The sequence below is a fragment of the Staurois parvus genome, unplaced genomic scaffold (genome assembly GCF_062004578.1).
Source record: "Staurois parvus isolate SC_StPar_1 unplaced genomic scaffold, SC_StPar_1.0 ptg000202l, whole genome shotgun sequence".
In the NCBI taxonomy this organism is placed as follows: Eukaryota; Metazoa; Chordata; class Amphibia; order Anura; family Ranidae; genus Staurois; species Staurois parvus.
The window spans coordinates 2,582,288-2,596,730 of NW_028317998.1; the positions used below are offsets into that span (position 1 = coordinate 2,582,288).

The following is a 14,443-nucleotide window of genomic DNA, read 5'->3' on the forward strand; positions in this document are numbered from 1 at the left end:
TTGCTTGTATGTAAAAAAATAATTTAGCAAGACATTCTTTCCCTTCAACTGTTATTTTTCTGCTGATTTTTTTGTTTTATTTGTATTTTATTAACCATTAATGTTCAAGCTTTTTTTATTTTGCTGATTTTTTTCTCACAGTTAAACATTCTTTGTGCCATAATCATAATTTTAGTGTCATTTTAAACAAATTTTAGAATAAAATGTTACTTTTTATCTACAGTAACACAATTTTTTTAAATTCTAGTAGCATTGTTACTTTTTTGTCTAAGGATTGCAATATTATTACAAATATTTTTTCAAGACAATATCATGAAAATGATGCCTTGTTTGTATTTAAAAAACAAAAAAGCAAGCTATGTATTACTTTGCTATCTTAAGTAATTAGCTCCTATCTAAATTGTCCCTAGTATGTGTATGTATGAATGCAAGTTAGGGACCTTAGATTGTACGACCTTTGAGGGATAGGGACTGATGTGAATGTACAATATATATATATATATATAAAGCACTGCGTAAATTGACGGCGCTATATAAGTACCTGAAATAAAATAAATAAAGTAATGACAAGAGTTTTCCTGAATAAACAAGTCCATGGCAGAAATATTAAAATTCCTCTGGTCTACAGGGGGAGTGAGATGTGAAGTGGTTGATATTTACCTGTCCCACAGACAAAGCATTGAAATAGTGGCCAGAAGATGGAACCACATTGCACAGTTGAGGGTACAAGTATGTTGGATGCTTGAGATTTTGGATCTTTTCCTGGAAGTTTTTTTTATATATATATATATATTTTTTTTTCTTTTCATTTTTATTTAGTGAAAGTCACTTCAAAGATTGAATGATTGAGTTCAAACCTACTTTAAACATTTCCCATTTGGATATAGTCAAGTAGACGTTGCAAAATATATATCATCTCATGGAAATAACAGTTCTGTTATATTTGCAAGCTTACAAAGGTTATTGGCACAAACTCAGCTGAATAAAAGCTAGACATTTTAAAAAAACAGTTCAAATGTTTATCCATACTATGTAACAAAATCTTTATTGTGTCACATAACATATAAGCTCAAAAATAATCTTTATTAAACATAGCTGATCTATACAAAATAGTGTATACACTGTTGAAAATAAAAATTTGAATAGTCCTATATATCCTTGAAGTGAAATGCTTTAAATCCTTCTCACAAGAAGACCAGAAGTAAAATACTGATATAGCCAATCTCTCTTTATTTCATTCACGCTAGATTCAAGATACATGACAACGCTTTTTTTTTATAGATGTAAATACTTTGGTGATTCCTGAAAAGGCTGCTTCTGACACTTAAACTAACATATTAAGCATGTCTTCTTTGTGTCTGTCTTATTTAATGCTATAAAGAATATGGCTAGTTATATTTTGTGTTCAGTGTACAAAAACAAAACGTTAAAAAAAAAATACCCAAATAAACGGAATTGCACAGCGACAGTATAAACAATAAAATAGGCATGGCCACAGACATACTTATCATACATTGCCAACAATCCAATTGAACAAGGGGGGAAAATGCAAGCTATAAAATCAGTAGTATTCTCATATAAGAGTTAGAAAGTTATAATTCTTACAAATACTGCTGAATTACTAAGATGGTTTATACAAATTTGTGACATTGTGAAACATGATTTTATACTTGTATTTTCCTTAATTATTTCATTGACAAACTAAAAAAAAAAAGTGTTTTACACAATATACACATTTCATTACTTACAAAGAAAAATAAGCTTAGCATTTTTTATATTTTGAAACCCAGGGTATGGAAGGGTTAGTAGCACCATGAAAAAATGTTTTCCAAAACTGCAGCCTCGTTATTTTAAACATACTCAGTGCGTTTCTTCGTGTAGCTGATTAAAAAAGTGCCATTATGGTACTGGGAAAAAAACTTCATGTGATCCTTTGTGAAAACTCAGGTTTCTCTCTCAGCAGAGGTTAATCTTTTTCTCAGTCCGTTCATCAAAATGCACCAGACAATCCTCAATATGGCACTTTGGTGAGGTACATTTGAATTTATTTAAAACAGTATCTGGTTCTTACTTTATCTACTCAGTAGCACCATTGTCACAGAGGACAATTCCGACCTAAGCTTTCTTGCACAGGTAGCCAGTTCTCCAAAACGTTACGTCCTCTTCATACATACTTGGCATCGACTGACGCGTGTTCTCAAGTCGCCAGCTTTAAGTGTTTCAGACTGAGGTTTACTGGAAATGGGAGGGGGGAAAATTTCAATTAAACACATTTTGTATTTTAAGACTTCTTATCACTGCTGCATTAGAGCACTTATACAAATATTCGTCAACTGATTAGACTGCATATTATCAATATTTTCTATCTGTTTATCCCAAAAGACACTTATGAGGTTTGTGGGTGAGGTGTGTATTTTGTCATTCATCCAATGTCCCTCAATTTATAATCATGCATTATGCGGTCACAATCAACATAACAAGTCATGAGTTCAAGCAGAAGCAACAAGCTTTCTCAGAGAAATGTGTTTTTGCTCAAAGACGAGGTAATGTTGGCTAAAACAAAACATCCCTGGAAAACTCCTGGAGGAACACATTCATTTATTTTCAATTGGAACTAGTCCATAGGAAGACCAAGAAATTAACTCTCAGATGTTCTAGGAGGAGTTTCCCAGCAATGTTACACTAAACTTGTCAAAAGGTTTGTTCTAGTACTCTGGCATTGCTAAATTAACTTTATTTGCTTGTGGTTATAAATGCCAGAATGATAAGTGTAATTTTTAAAGTGGACCTGAACTCAAAAAGTGAATACTTACTATTCCATAGGGAACAGCTAGAAATTTTAATTGTACCTAAGAAGTACCCCTAAATAAGTACCCTTTTCTTGAATTCCTCCTGAAAAATAGCAGTGCACATCCCTAGGCATGCCTGTGTCTAAAGTCTCATAGTTGTACATCTGCAGTGTGATATCTAAGGCAGTGGTCTCCAAACGGTGGCCCGGGGACCGGATGTGGCCCTGTGCTTGCTTTTATCTGGCCCTTGGGGCATTATTCCCCCCGCCACCAGCAACAGTGGGGCATAGTTCCTGCCACTGACACAAACAATGGGGCACTATTCCTTCCACTGACACCAATAATTGGGCATTATTCCTCCAACTGACACCAATGATGGGGCACTATTGTTTCCACTGACAACACTAATGGGGCATTATTCCTCCTACTGACACCAATGATAGGGCACTATTTCTCCTACTGACACTAATGATGGGGCACTATACCTCCCACTGACAGCAGTGATGGGGCACTATATCTCCCGTTAATACCACTGATGAGGCATTGTTTACTCCCACTGATGTCAGGACATTTTCTTCTCCCACTGGCCACAGTCTGGCCCCCTAAAGTCTGAAGGACAGTAAACTGGCCCTTTGTTTATAAAGTTTGGAGACCCCTGATCTTTTTCTTTATTTTCATCTGTCGATCCTGCCAGTACGCCTGTTATTTTTCAACTTCATTTAACAGGTCAAGCTGTCCAGCAAAAGTTGCAGTTACTCTATTGAGACAAACCATTTAACACTAAATGGGATGCTTACAATGGTCAGCTTTATTTATTTTTATAGAAATCTTCATTCCAAAAGGGGAAAAAGTGTTGCTGTAACTGCTTAAAAAGTGTTAGCTAGAGTTTGGGTTTAATTTCAGTTAAGTCCATCTAAATTTTCTGGTGCATCTAACACTGCCCTATTCCCAGAACATTTGTCCAAAGGCATCTCTGTTGTTCCTCCATCCAGAGTGTAGACACTGTGGCACTGCGGTATCCTGCCACGGTGGAAATCACGGTGGTGACCCAGGATTCTCGACTATACAGGTTGAGGGGCTCCAGGCAGTTCTCGTAATGCAGAGGAAACTGGTTTATCAGTTTCCTCTTTGGTTTGTAAAGCCTGTTTTGGGTCCTGTTGTCTAGAGATTTCTAAGAGATATGGGAGGGATGAAATCTCCAATCCTGGGTCCAGGTTTTGAGAGCAGCCAGCGCACTGGTGTGCAGGCCTTTTTGTAGAGGCCCAAACCATGATTCTGGGCTCCACCCCAGCAGACAGGAGTCAGGAGGGCTCCACCCTGGCAGACAGGAGGTCACTGCCTTGGAGTCAGGAGGGCTTCACCTAGGAGAGGTGGAAGCCAGACTAGCTGTGTGCAAAAAAGCCATTTTGGAAAGAGTCTGCAGGAGACAAACGTAAGCCTGAAGTGGAAGGCCAGAGGAAAATTGTATGTACAAGCCAAGAGGCTGAATATTTGTTTGATGGTGGATACCCCTGCGTGGGAACCTTTATGGAACTTTTTCTTTAAATAAAAGTGGGCTAAAACGTCCCTTAAAAAGAAAGCAAGTTGTTGTGTGCTTTAAAAAAGCTCTACCATTTGAAGCGAGTTCCCACAACACTCTAAGGCAGGAACGGTGTCACTGGCCAGATTACTAGTGAAAATACAGGAAAAAAGTCTAAAAAATGAAAACTACAGACACCAGATTTAAATATTGGTTAGCTGCAAAATATACAGTAACATTTTTGTGTTTGGGTTTAATACAACTTTTTAGGTTGTCTATTTGTCAACGTCACCGAAGGTTCACATTTTTCAAATGTAATCTTAGGTGAAGATGTATGAATCTTGGGTGAAAGTTGTGTAAATTTTAGATGAGGTGAAAAAAGTTATAAACAGACCCCTATCAACATACAGAAAATACAATGAATGTATTTTAAAGGATTATGAAATTTTCCTTTTTTTTGTTAATGACAGGTAAAATCACGTGACTTATTTTCTAGTGGATGCCAGTGGAGAAATTCCCTAGTCCTCTCACCTGCTGCAGAAAATACAAGGGCATCTTACTTTCCATGATAGCTTTTTGTGTTAATTTATATCATGCATTAGTCTAACATACGTGAGACTTCCTCTGCTGCAGCAGTAAAGGCATGCAAAAGTGCCCCAGGAAATCCAGCAAGGAACTTGCCAGTAAAATACCAAAAACATAAAGCAGATATGTAGGTGCTTGAACTTTCTTAGGTGTTTCAACATATTTTGATGGCCCCTTAACACTTTGGTCATTTATATGTCCATGATAAGCTCCTGTTACTGTCAATCACAGCCAGTGAGCCAATGAGTGTGTTGCTGGTGTGTGTGATATGTGATCCCAGCTTGCACTGGTTTCAGTGCCATACACTGTAATTGTGATTTTAGTAAATTACAAATACAAAAATACAATTCTTACCTCCACACTGCCAAGCAGACCTAGTTTAGCACTCTCATTAACACCTTCTCATCTATACCCCGTTAACTCTTCTCTCCCTTTAACTCTCTACTTCATCCTCCACTGCCTCCGCCCACTAACTCACTCACTGCCCAGCAGATTGCCAATCACTTCAAAAATAAAATCAATACAATTTCTGATGAAATCTCCACTCTGCAGATAACTTTCTCACTTAACACTCCATGTCCACAGGTACACTCAACACTACCCTTATTCAACCCTGCTATTACAGATGAGGTTGATAAACTTTTTCTAATGTCCACCTAACCACTTGTCCCCTGGACCCTATTCCCTCTCAAATACTGTGGTCACCCACTGGCTCTATTCTACACTCTCTAACTCACATCTTCAGTCTCTCCTTCTCTTCTGCCACCTTCCCCAACACTCTACAACATGCATTAGTCACCCTCATACTTAAAAACCTTTCTTGGACCCCACCAAACAACCTTCGCCCCATCTCCTTGCTCCCCTTTTCCTCCAAACTCCTTGAATGCCTGGTCTGCAACCAACTGAGTGACCACTTCATTAGGAATAACCTTCTTGATTCCCTTCAGTCTGGATTTTGCCCTCAACACTCCACAGAAACTGCTCTCCTAAAACTCAAAAATTATTTACTAACAGCAAAAACCAATCAACACTATTTTGTTCTCCTACTTTTGGATCTTTTCTGCTGCCCTTCATACAGTTGACCACCCCCTTCTCCTCTCAAAACTTTACTCCCTTAGTATCCATGACTGTACTCTTCATTGATTCTCATCCTACCTATCCCACCGCACCTTCAATGTCACTTACAATTCTACTGCCTCCTCTCCACCTCCTTTCTCCATTGGGGTTCCCCAAGGTTCTGTGCTTGGATCTCTCCTATTCTCGATCTACACCTCCTCCCTGGGTCAGCTGATAGCCCCCCATGGCTTTCAATATCATTTCTATGCTGACGACACCCAAATCTATCTCTCTACCCCTCAGCTCACAACATCAGTTTCCTCACGCATCACTAACTTGCTGACTGACATATCAGTCTGGATGTCATACCCCTTCCCCTGACTTCTCTGTCAAGATCAATGCCACAACCATCTACCCGTCCCCGCATGCCACGGTGCTAGGTGTAATCCTGGACTCTGAACTCCGCCCCACATGCAATCATTTTCCAAAGCTTGCCGTTTCAACCTCTACATCTCCAAAATACACCTCTTCCTAGCCAATGACACCACAAAGCTCTTACTTCACTCCCAGATTATCTCTCGCTCCATCTATTGCAACTCCCTTGTCATTGGCTTACCTTTACATTGTCTATCCCCCCTCCAGTCCATCATGAATACTGCTGCCAGGCTCATCCACCTTATCAACCGTGCAGAGTCTGCGACCCCTCTCTGCCAATACCTTCACCGGCTGCCACTCATCCAACAAATTAAATTCAAGGTACTAACAACAACTTACAAAGCCATCCACAACTCGGCCCCCAGCTACATTACTATACTACTCTCAAAATACCAACCAAATCGCTCTCTTCATTCCTCCCAAGACCTCCTGCTCTCTAGTTCCCTTGTCACCTCCTTCCATGCTCACCTGCAGGACTTCTCCCGAGCCTCTCCCATCCTATGGAATTCCCTACCCCAATCTGTCCGACTATCTCTTACTCTGTCCACTTTTAGGCGATCCCTGATAACTTTTCTCTTCAAAGAAGCCTATCCTGCCTCCACCTAACAACTATACATGTATTTTCTCCATCAGCTCATCCCCCACAGGTATCACTTCACCCTCCCCTTTTAGATTGTAAGCTCTAACAAGCAGGGCCCTCTGATTCCTCCTGTATTCAATTGTATTGTAACTGTACTGTTTGCTCTCACGTTGTTAAACACTGAGCAAACTGTTGGCACTATATAAATCCTGTATAATAATAATAATAATTGTGATTTATACAGAGAGCACTAGATTCTGTATTCTCTTTCTACACATATAGTCCTGCCATTGAGTGTTCCATGTGAACGGGGAAGAGATACTTGCTATTCACATTTAGAAGTCAACTGCCCCAAGAGCGAAAAAGCGTTTTATGACCTGACTGGTAATGCAGGGGTCATGTATTTGAGATGAGTAGCCATCTGATATTTGGTGGTGGAAGCAGGAAGAGCACTGAATTTTATGTTATATGGACTTCACTCTAGTTACACATGGTGTGGATATATATTGGACTTTATCGTTTATTTGGGTTGCGTTACACGCTTTAGATTTTTGGAAAGTGGTGTGAATTCACTTTGAAGCGTATAGCTTGCAGCCTGTAGAGTATTTTATTTTTTTGGTAATTTTTATTGTTTATATTTAATATATTTTGTGTTTGCATTAATTGATTCACTTACATATTTATCATTGCTGGAATACACTGGGTGCCAAATTTAGGCACTAAAAAATTTAAATTATGCCCTCTTATATGTCTGGGACGGTTTTTAATAAATTGGTTGCGCTATGATCCCTGCTTGTGGTCTTTATCTCTTTTTAGAGCACTGAAGTTCATTTAACTTGGAACATACTGGACACTATTTGTATAATTTTGCATGTCATTTGAAATTAAGAGGACCTATTTACAAGAAGTCACTTTGGATATCATTTTGTTGGTTTTTGTTTTATGCTTTGTGATACCTAGTGCTATCCCCTTTTTTATTTATTTTGATTCACTTTGGAACCGCAGCAAGGGTATTGTATTTTTTGTGTTTTTGAAGCACATATGTTGATAATCCTAGGCGCAGTGATTTATAATATTGGATTAATGGAATTGACATACCTAAACATTTCGGCAATTTCCACAGTAGCCAGCCAGAAACTGTACGAGTTGGCATAGTAATTGCAAGTACCACGGCCATGACATTCAATGAAAGGAGCAGAACGGAATTCCTCTAAACATGATCCAGGAGATGCTAAAGCTTGTCCTGAACCTTCTGCACCTGCACTTGTATGCTAGGACAGGGAATAACAACAAACAATTCAGTATTTAACAAATAACTGTACTAACACTTATTCAGTACAAGTAAATGCAGATAAGATATAGATATGGTAAGAGGCCGTGCCCTTCCTTTAGGCCACAGACACATAGATGGCTTTATTCCACCAAAAATAGCAATAATGAAAACATAAAGAGTATACAGAGTATATACCACATTTTTCAGTCAGTTTAATTTTGATTTTAGAGTGGTTTTTAAATAATATTTAATATGGGTTTGTGATTCAACTGGCTTTTAACCCTTCATGACCAGAGGTCACTGGTGCATAGATGCCCAGATCAATTTTAGCAGTGTCAGTATGCAACGGTTAATTAGACAATATAAGACAACTCATCTGCCTACCTAAATAATACATTTACGTTGTTTTAAGGACATATAAGGATTTTATTTTGTACAGCAAATAATCCTCGGAATTATTTTATTTTTATTATTGGTCGACAAACAGAAAAACAATTAAAAATTGTATTGTTTTAAAAATAATGTACACACAGATAGAAAAACAATGACAGTTAGAGGTAGCAAATGTTTAGTTTATTAACATACTTCATGTGATCACCATGTAAAAGCTGCCATAGTGATCACATAATCGAAAGCCACTTTAGTTGGTTCCCAATTGTTAGTGGAAGTTATTCTTAAACCTTCAGCACCTTCAGAAACTTTCAGGACTACACACTAGTAAAAAGAGAAAGCTGCAGGGACATCACCCTATATAACCCCTCTCAGCTAGCCTCAATTTTGTGTCAAGCAATAGGAAGATCATACAAAGAGAAAAGGGGGGGGCCTGTGTCCTGTACTATACTCCAAGAAACAGATTTCTATAATAGGAGAGATGTGTGCCCTGTACAAGAGCATTAGCTAGTGAAAGTGAATGAGGTCGATGGTCTCTGAACAGCATGTATGCTGATGGTACTCAAGGCTAGATGCTGATCTAGATCAAACTGTAGAAAGAACAGAATGCATCCAACAGAGTACGTCCTAACTAGAGTATGCCCTAGCTTTGTGCCACGCAAAATAGGCTTTCCAGGTGTGATGGTGCACCTTCTAAGAAGTCATCTTCCTAACTTTCAAGAGGGTAGGGATGAACGAATCTCATAAGCCTTTTTTCCTCAGGATCTGATCTTCATAAGCCAAGCCTTTAAATCCTGTGACTGAAAATCAGGATGGCAGACTGGCCCTTGAGACAGACAGTCTGGATGATTATGAAGGACCCACGGAGAGTCTGCTAGGAGTCTGATTATGTCTGAATACAGCATCCTCCTGGGCCATTTCAGTGCAGTGAGAATCACCAGGATGCTCTCCATCTCAATCATGAGGAGCATATAAGAAGCTGGGGGGACAGAGAGGCTACATCAAATGCAACTGATCCCACTTTCTTTTGAGCGGTGCTCCTGGTGCCTCTTTGATAGTTGATGTGGGCCCCAGTTGTGGCATTGGCTGACTGGATTCCTCACGGGTGACCTTACAACTGATGGGTCCAGCAATACAGGAACAACTAAATCAGCTTGAGATCCAGGATGTTCATGGGAAGCCAGGCATCCTCTGATAGCCAAGGACCTTGCACCTCCCACGCTCGACAGGGGGAAAGTCTTTGGGGGAAAAGGTTTCCCTGGCTACAAAAACAGGTTGCAGATCTTTCATGTCAAGAAGAGTCTAGCTTTTGCAGCTCAGACACAAGAGGCAGCCCAAGGACTGAGTCTGTTTGTACCATGCTGCCAGAATGACGCAACAGACTGGAGTGAAACTGAGCTTATGGCACTGCCACAACGGAGGATACCATCAAGCTGTAGAGCCCCTGCTGATACGAATTAAATATTTACTAAGCAGTGACAGTCTGGAAGAACTCAATAAAGGGTGTTATTGCTGTAAAATACAAATTAAATTTATAGTAATCCTTGTCTTTATAACATGGGATCTTAAAAAACATTTACATTTTTATCCAAATTAAACAAATAATGTGAATTTTATACATAATTTGGTTCCATAAAAGTCCAGTCTTTCTCCATTTGTACTGAATTACAACATTCTAACAACTAAGAACCGCATAGAAATATGCGTCAAGGATCAACCCTGAGACTGAGGTGTCCAGACAAGAGGGATGGAAGTTTGCCCTAAAGCAGGAAATCTTGGACCGGGCTTTATGTGATGTCAGGCCTAGGTACTATAATTGGTGAATCAGTCCCAGCAACGACTTCTGAGAGCTGAAGATCCAACCAAAGCTCTGCACTATCTGCAGAACATTGGCTGACAGGAAAGGATGACTGATCTTTTAATGGGAGACAGTTCAGGTAACCCACATGTATTATCTGGGAATGGAGCAGAGCTAGGACTGGGGCAAGTATCTTGGTGAGTCCCCAAAGGGAGCCATAGATATGCCAAATGTAGGATGAAAAATCTGTAATGCGCTGCAAAATACAGATAGAGTTGATGAGGAAAGATAGGAATGTGCCAATAAACATCCTACTGAATCCAGAGAATCACCTGAAAGGAGGAAGGGAATTACTGATATGGCCAATTCCATGCACAACATTTGAACCTGCAAGAACAAGTTTAGAGTTTTCAGATCCAGAATGGGCTGAACTCCTCCATTTGGCTTAGAAACTGTAAACAGGTTCAGGTATACACCAGGAAAGCATTCCTTGCTTGGGACAGGGTCAATTACCCCCAGTGTGCGGACCTACTGAACAGCAACCACCCGTTTTTGTGGGAAGAATTGCCACTTTGAGAGGTAGGAGGCAGAGTCCAAATCTTCAGTTTGAAGCCCCTGGAAATGACGCTCTGGACCCAGACATCTGAGGTTCAATGGAACCAGACAGCCAAAAAGGCTAACAGATGTACTTCCACTTTGACAAGTGGGGGCGCCCCTTCATTGGGAAGAGTGCTTAGAGCCAGACTTGGAAGTCCTTGTCTTCCAACAAAAGTTTGTCCCAGACTTAGAAATAGAGGGATGAAAGGAACTTTTCGTAAACTCCCTCAGAAGCGTGCACCTTCTTTTTTAAGGTGAAGACAGTACTCATGCCCCTGTCATCTCTTTAATGTACTTATCCAAGGAGAGACCAAACAGGCATTTCCTTCAAAAGGCAGACGCTCTAGGTGTTTCTTGCACAAGAGTTAAGTTGAGCCAAATGATCCTCCACCTATTGGACAGAAAGAAGGCTTATTCAAGAGATCTGGTGGTGTGTATCCAACAAGCCATTCACTCAGTACTGAGCTCTAGTTGATGGAGTACAAAATGATCCATTAGTACGGAGCTAGGGTCTTGGGCCTTGCACTTAGTCCAGACATAAAGGGTCTGGCAAACAGCCATGAATACAACCACAGGCCACCTGGTGGAGCCTGTCAGGAAAAACAGGTTGTAAAGATGGCCTCTAACTTTACAATTAACTTCAACAGGGAGGACCATTTTGTGTAAAGCTCTCCTTGATAGCATATTACTAAGCAAAACATTTTGGATGAGCAAATAGCTTCTCAGGGGGAAGCCAGTCACCATTCAGAACAGGTCTAAGATTTAATTGACTGAAAAATTGATGGGAGATGAGCAGACTGTGGCTGCTCTAAATCTAAACAGGAGCATACAGCTTTAATAATGATGGTGATAATATCCTTAAACTTGGATGAAATTTCAGTCGAGCCAAAGAAGGGGCTCTTTCATGGGGGCGTGGTTTGGCCGCAGCCCGTGATGGTGCCCTAGTTCCCCTGCTCTCCAGCAGATCAAGGCACAACAGCAAAAATAAGCGCCGGTACCTGCCGCTCACACCTCCTGTCCAGAGGATCTAGCTTCTAGGACCCCCCTGGACATGTCCAGAAAGAAGCCTAAGCACATGGGATCGTGCTGACTGCAAGACTTCTTTATGAAGCCGCCTCACCCCTCCCCACAAGATGGCGGCGAGCAGCAGAACCGCTCTCCTGCTCCGCTGGCCACACAACCTCACACAGAGCCTGACAACCTGTGTGAGGTGGAGGACGCCACTCTGAGGGACCCCAACCTGTCTCAGCAGCATCTGGATAGAGGTGAGAGAGCTGCGGCAGCTAAATCTCCTGCATTTAAAAAGCAGCATTGGGCAGACACACTTTCCACAGACACGGCTGATAGCTTCTCTAACTCCCTAGCAGCTTTCTCAGCCTCAGATAATCCAGCATCAGAAAGTACCTTAAAATCTATGCTGCTCTCACTACAGGCTGACATGCAAAGAGACCTAAGAGTCTCCCTTCAACAGATGTGCCACAGATTGGAGTGTTTATCGGAGCGCACCGATTTTCTTGAACACCAAATAAGTGAAGTAGCCCAAGTACACAATGCTCTTGTAGATACCCAGAATGACCAGGCTACTGCTATTCACCAAATTCAGCTTAAACGTACGGATCTTGAAGACCTCTCTAGGCGGAATAACCTACAATTCAGGGGTATCTCGGAATAAGTTAAGCCCGGCTAACTAATTCCATACCTGCAGCAGCTTTTCTGCACTTTTATTCCCAATCTATCACCACAAGAATCCAGAAACCTAAACATCTGCAGGATAATGTCCCGAGAGACACTCTAGTACGGGATCCATTTTTTCCATATTAAAGAGAGATTACTATGAGCTTCCAGACTTGTGAGCACCTTTCCGACACCCTATACTGCGGTCTCTATTTTCGGCGATATATCTGCTGCCACAGCCCAAGCACAAAAGTCATTTGCTCCAGTCACCTCAATCTTACAGGAAAAGCACATGACATACTGCTGGGCTTTCCCTACAAAGCTTCTAGTCACGTACCAAAATCAGCTGGTTCCATTCCTGGCGCCTAAGGATGGCCTCAAACAGTTGCATAATTGGGGTCTCACAGGCCCCACTGAGAACCCCTCAACCTAAACAACCCCCAAAAGTTCCTGATCCCAGGTGAAGAGTGAATAGTTCATAACAGGTCTTGTCGCAGCCCTATACTCAGGCAATTCTACATTTACCGCGGCACACACTGCCAGATCAACAATGTGCACTTCTAAGGAGTACAGGGGACCTTTGATTTGATTAACCGTCACCCTTGTATCTTTAGTGTGCCATGCATACATATTCTCATCTCTTTTCTCTCTTTGTAATGAGTTATCTTATCATATTTGTTACATGCGTTTGTATTAGATTGTATTGCATTTGCAGTGTACACATTTATTATTGTTATGCTGTTCACCTGTTCAATAATATAAGTTCTTGTCCACAACTTATTCTGCCTCAACGGTCTAGTGATAGTTATATTTTGACCTCCATGAAACAAGAGGTACTGATCCCTTTCCGTACTCAAGCTAGCATCTCTCTTCCTCCTTCCTCATGTCTCTATCAATCACCACCATTAATGCTAAGGATCTTAACCACCCATTCAAACGTTCACTAATATGGAAAGAAGTTTTAGCCCAACATACAGATATTCTATGCATCCAAGTGACACAGTTTGTTAAAAATAAAGCACCAACCTGTACTCATAAACTATACCCACATTGCTTCTATGCCCATTCAGATAGAAAAAGCAAGAGGTGTTATGATAGCCATTCGCTCTTCAATAGTATTTCAGCTGGATCACCTTGAACAAGACCCTTCGGGCAGATTTCTCATTCTCTCCGCATCATTCAATAATTGTCCACTAATTATAGTTAATTTATACTCCTCTAACACTGGACAAAAATCCTTTTATAAAAATATTCTAAACAAACTCTCTACCTACCCCCAGGAGCATATTATTATATGCGGGGACGTCAATGAGATAGTAGACCACTCCCTAGATTCCTCCAATCCCCAAAGGAAACACTCTTCTGTGTTATCCTCAATGCTTACTATTGAAAATGTTTATGATATCTGGAGGTGTATGCATGGTAAGAAATGGGATTATACCTTTTTTTTCAACTACCCAGAGATCTTATTCCAGGCTTGATCTATTTCTTACATCAAAATCCCTTCTACAACAAATCACATCTGCCTCTATTGAGCTCATAACATGGTCCGACCATGCTCCAGTGACTATAACCCTATGCACTGGCCCCACTCCCAAACCCAATACAGTATGGAAAATGCATGCTTCTTTACTAACACACAAACATCAAGACTGGAATAGAATCCTATTTCTCATCTAACTCAGATTTCGTACCCAAACCCCACCATAGTCTGGAATGCTCACAAATCAGTGCTTATAGAACTGTT

At 40.5% G+C, this 14,443-nt stretch overlaps 1 protein-coding gene across 1 annotated transcript in view; it reads right to left on the reverse strand.

The window, feature by feature from the left end:
- Positions 1–1,018: 1,018 nt before the first annotated feature.
- COL4A5 (collagen type IV alpha 5 chain) overlaps positions 1,019–14,443 on the reverse strand; it is a 260,346-nt gene continuing 246,921 nt past the window's right edge. Inside the window, exons 50-51 of the mRNA XM_089678281.1 lie at positions 8,063–8,235; positions 1,019–2,235 (exon numbers count right to left, since the gene is read on the reverse strand). Coding sequence (XP_089534407.1) covers positions 2,154–2,235; positions 8,063–8,235 — 255 coding nt within the window. The 3' untranslated portion in view covers positions 1,019–2,153. The remainder of the gene's footprint in view (positions 2,236–8,062; positions 8,236–14,443) is intronic.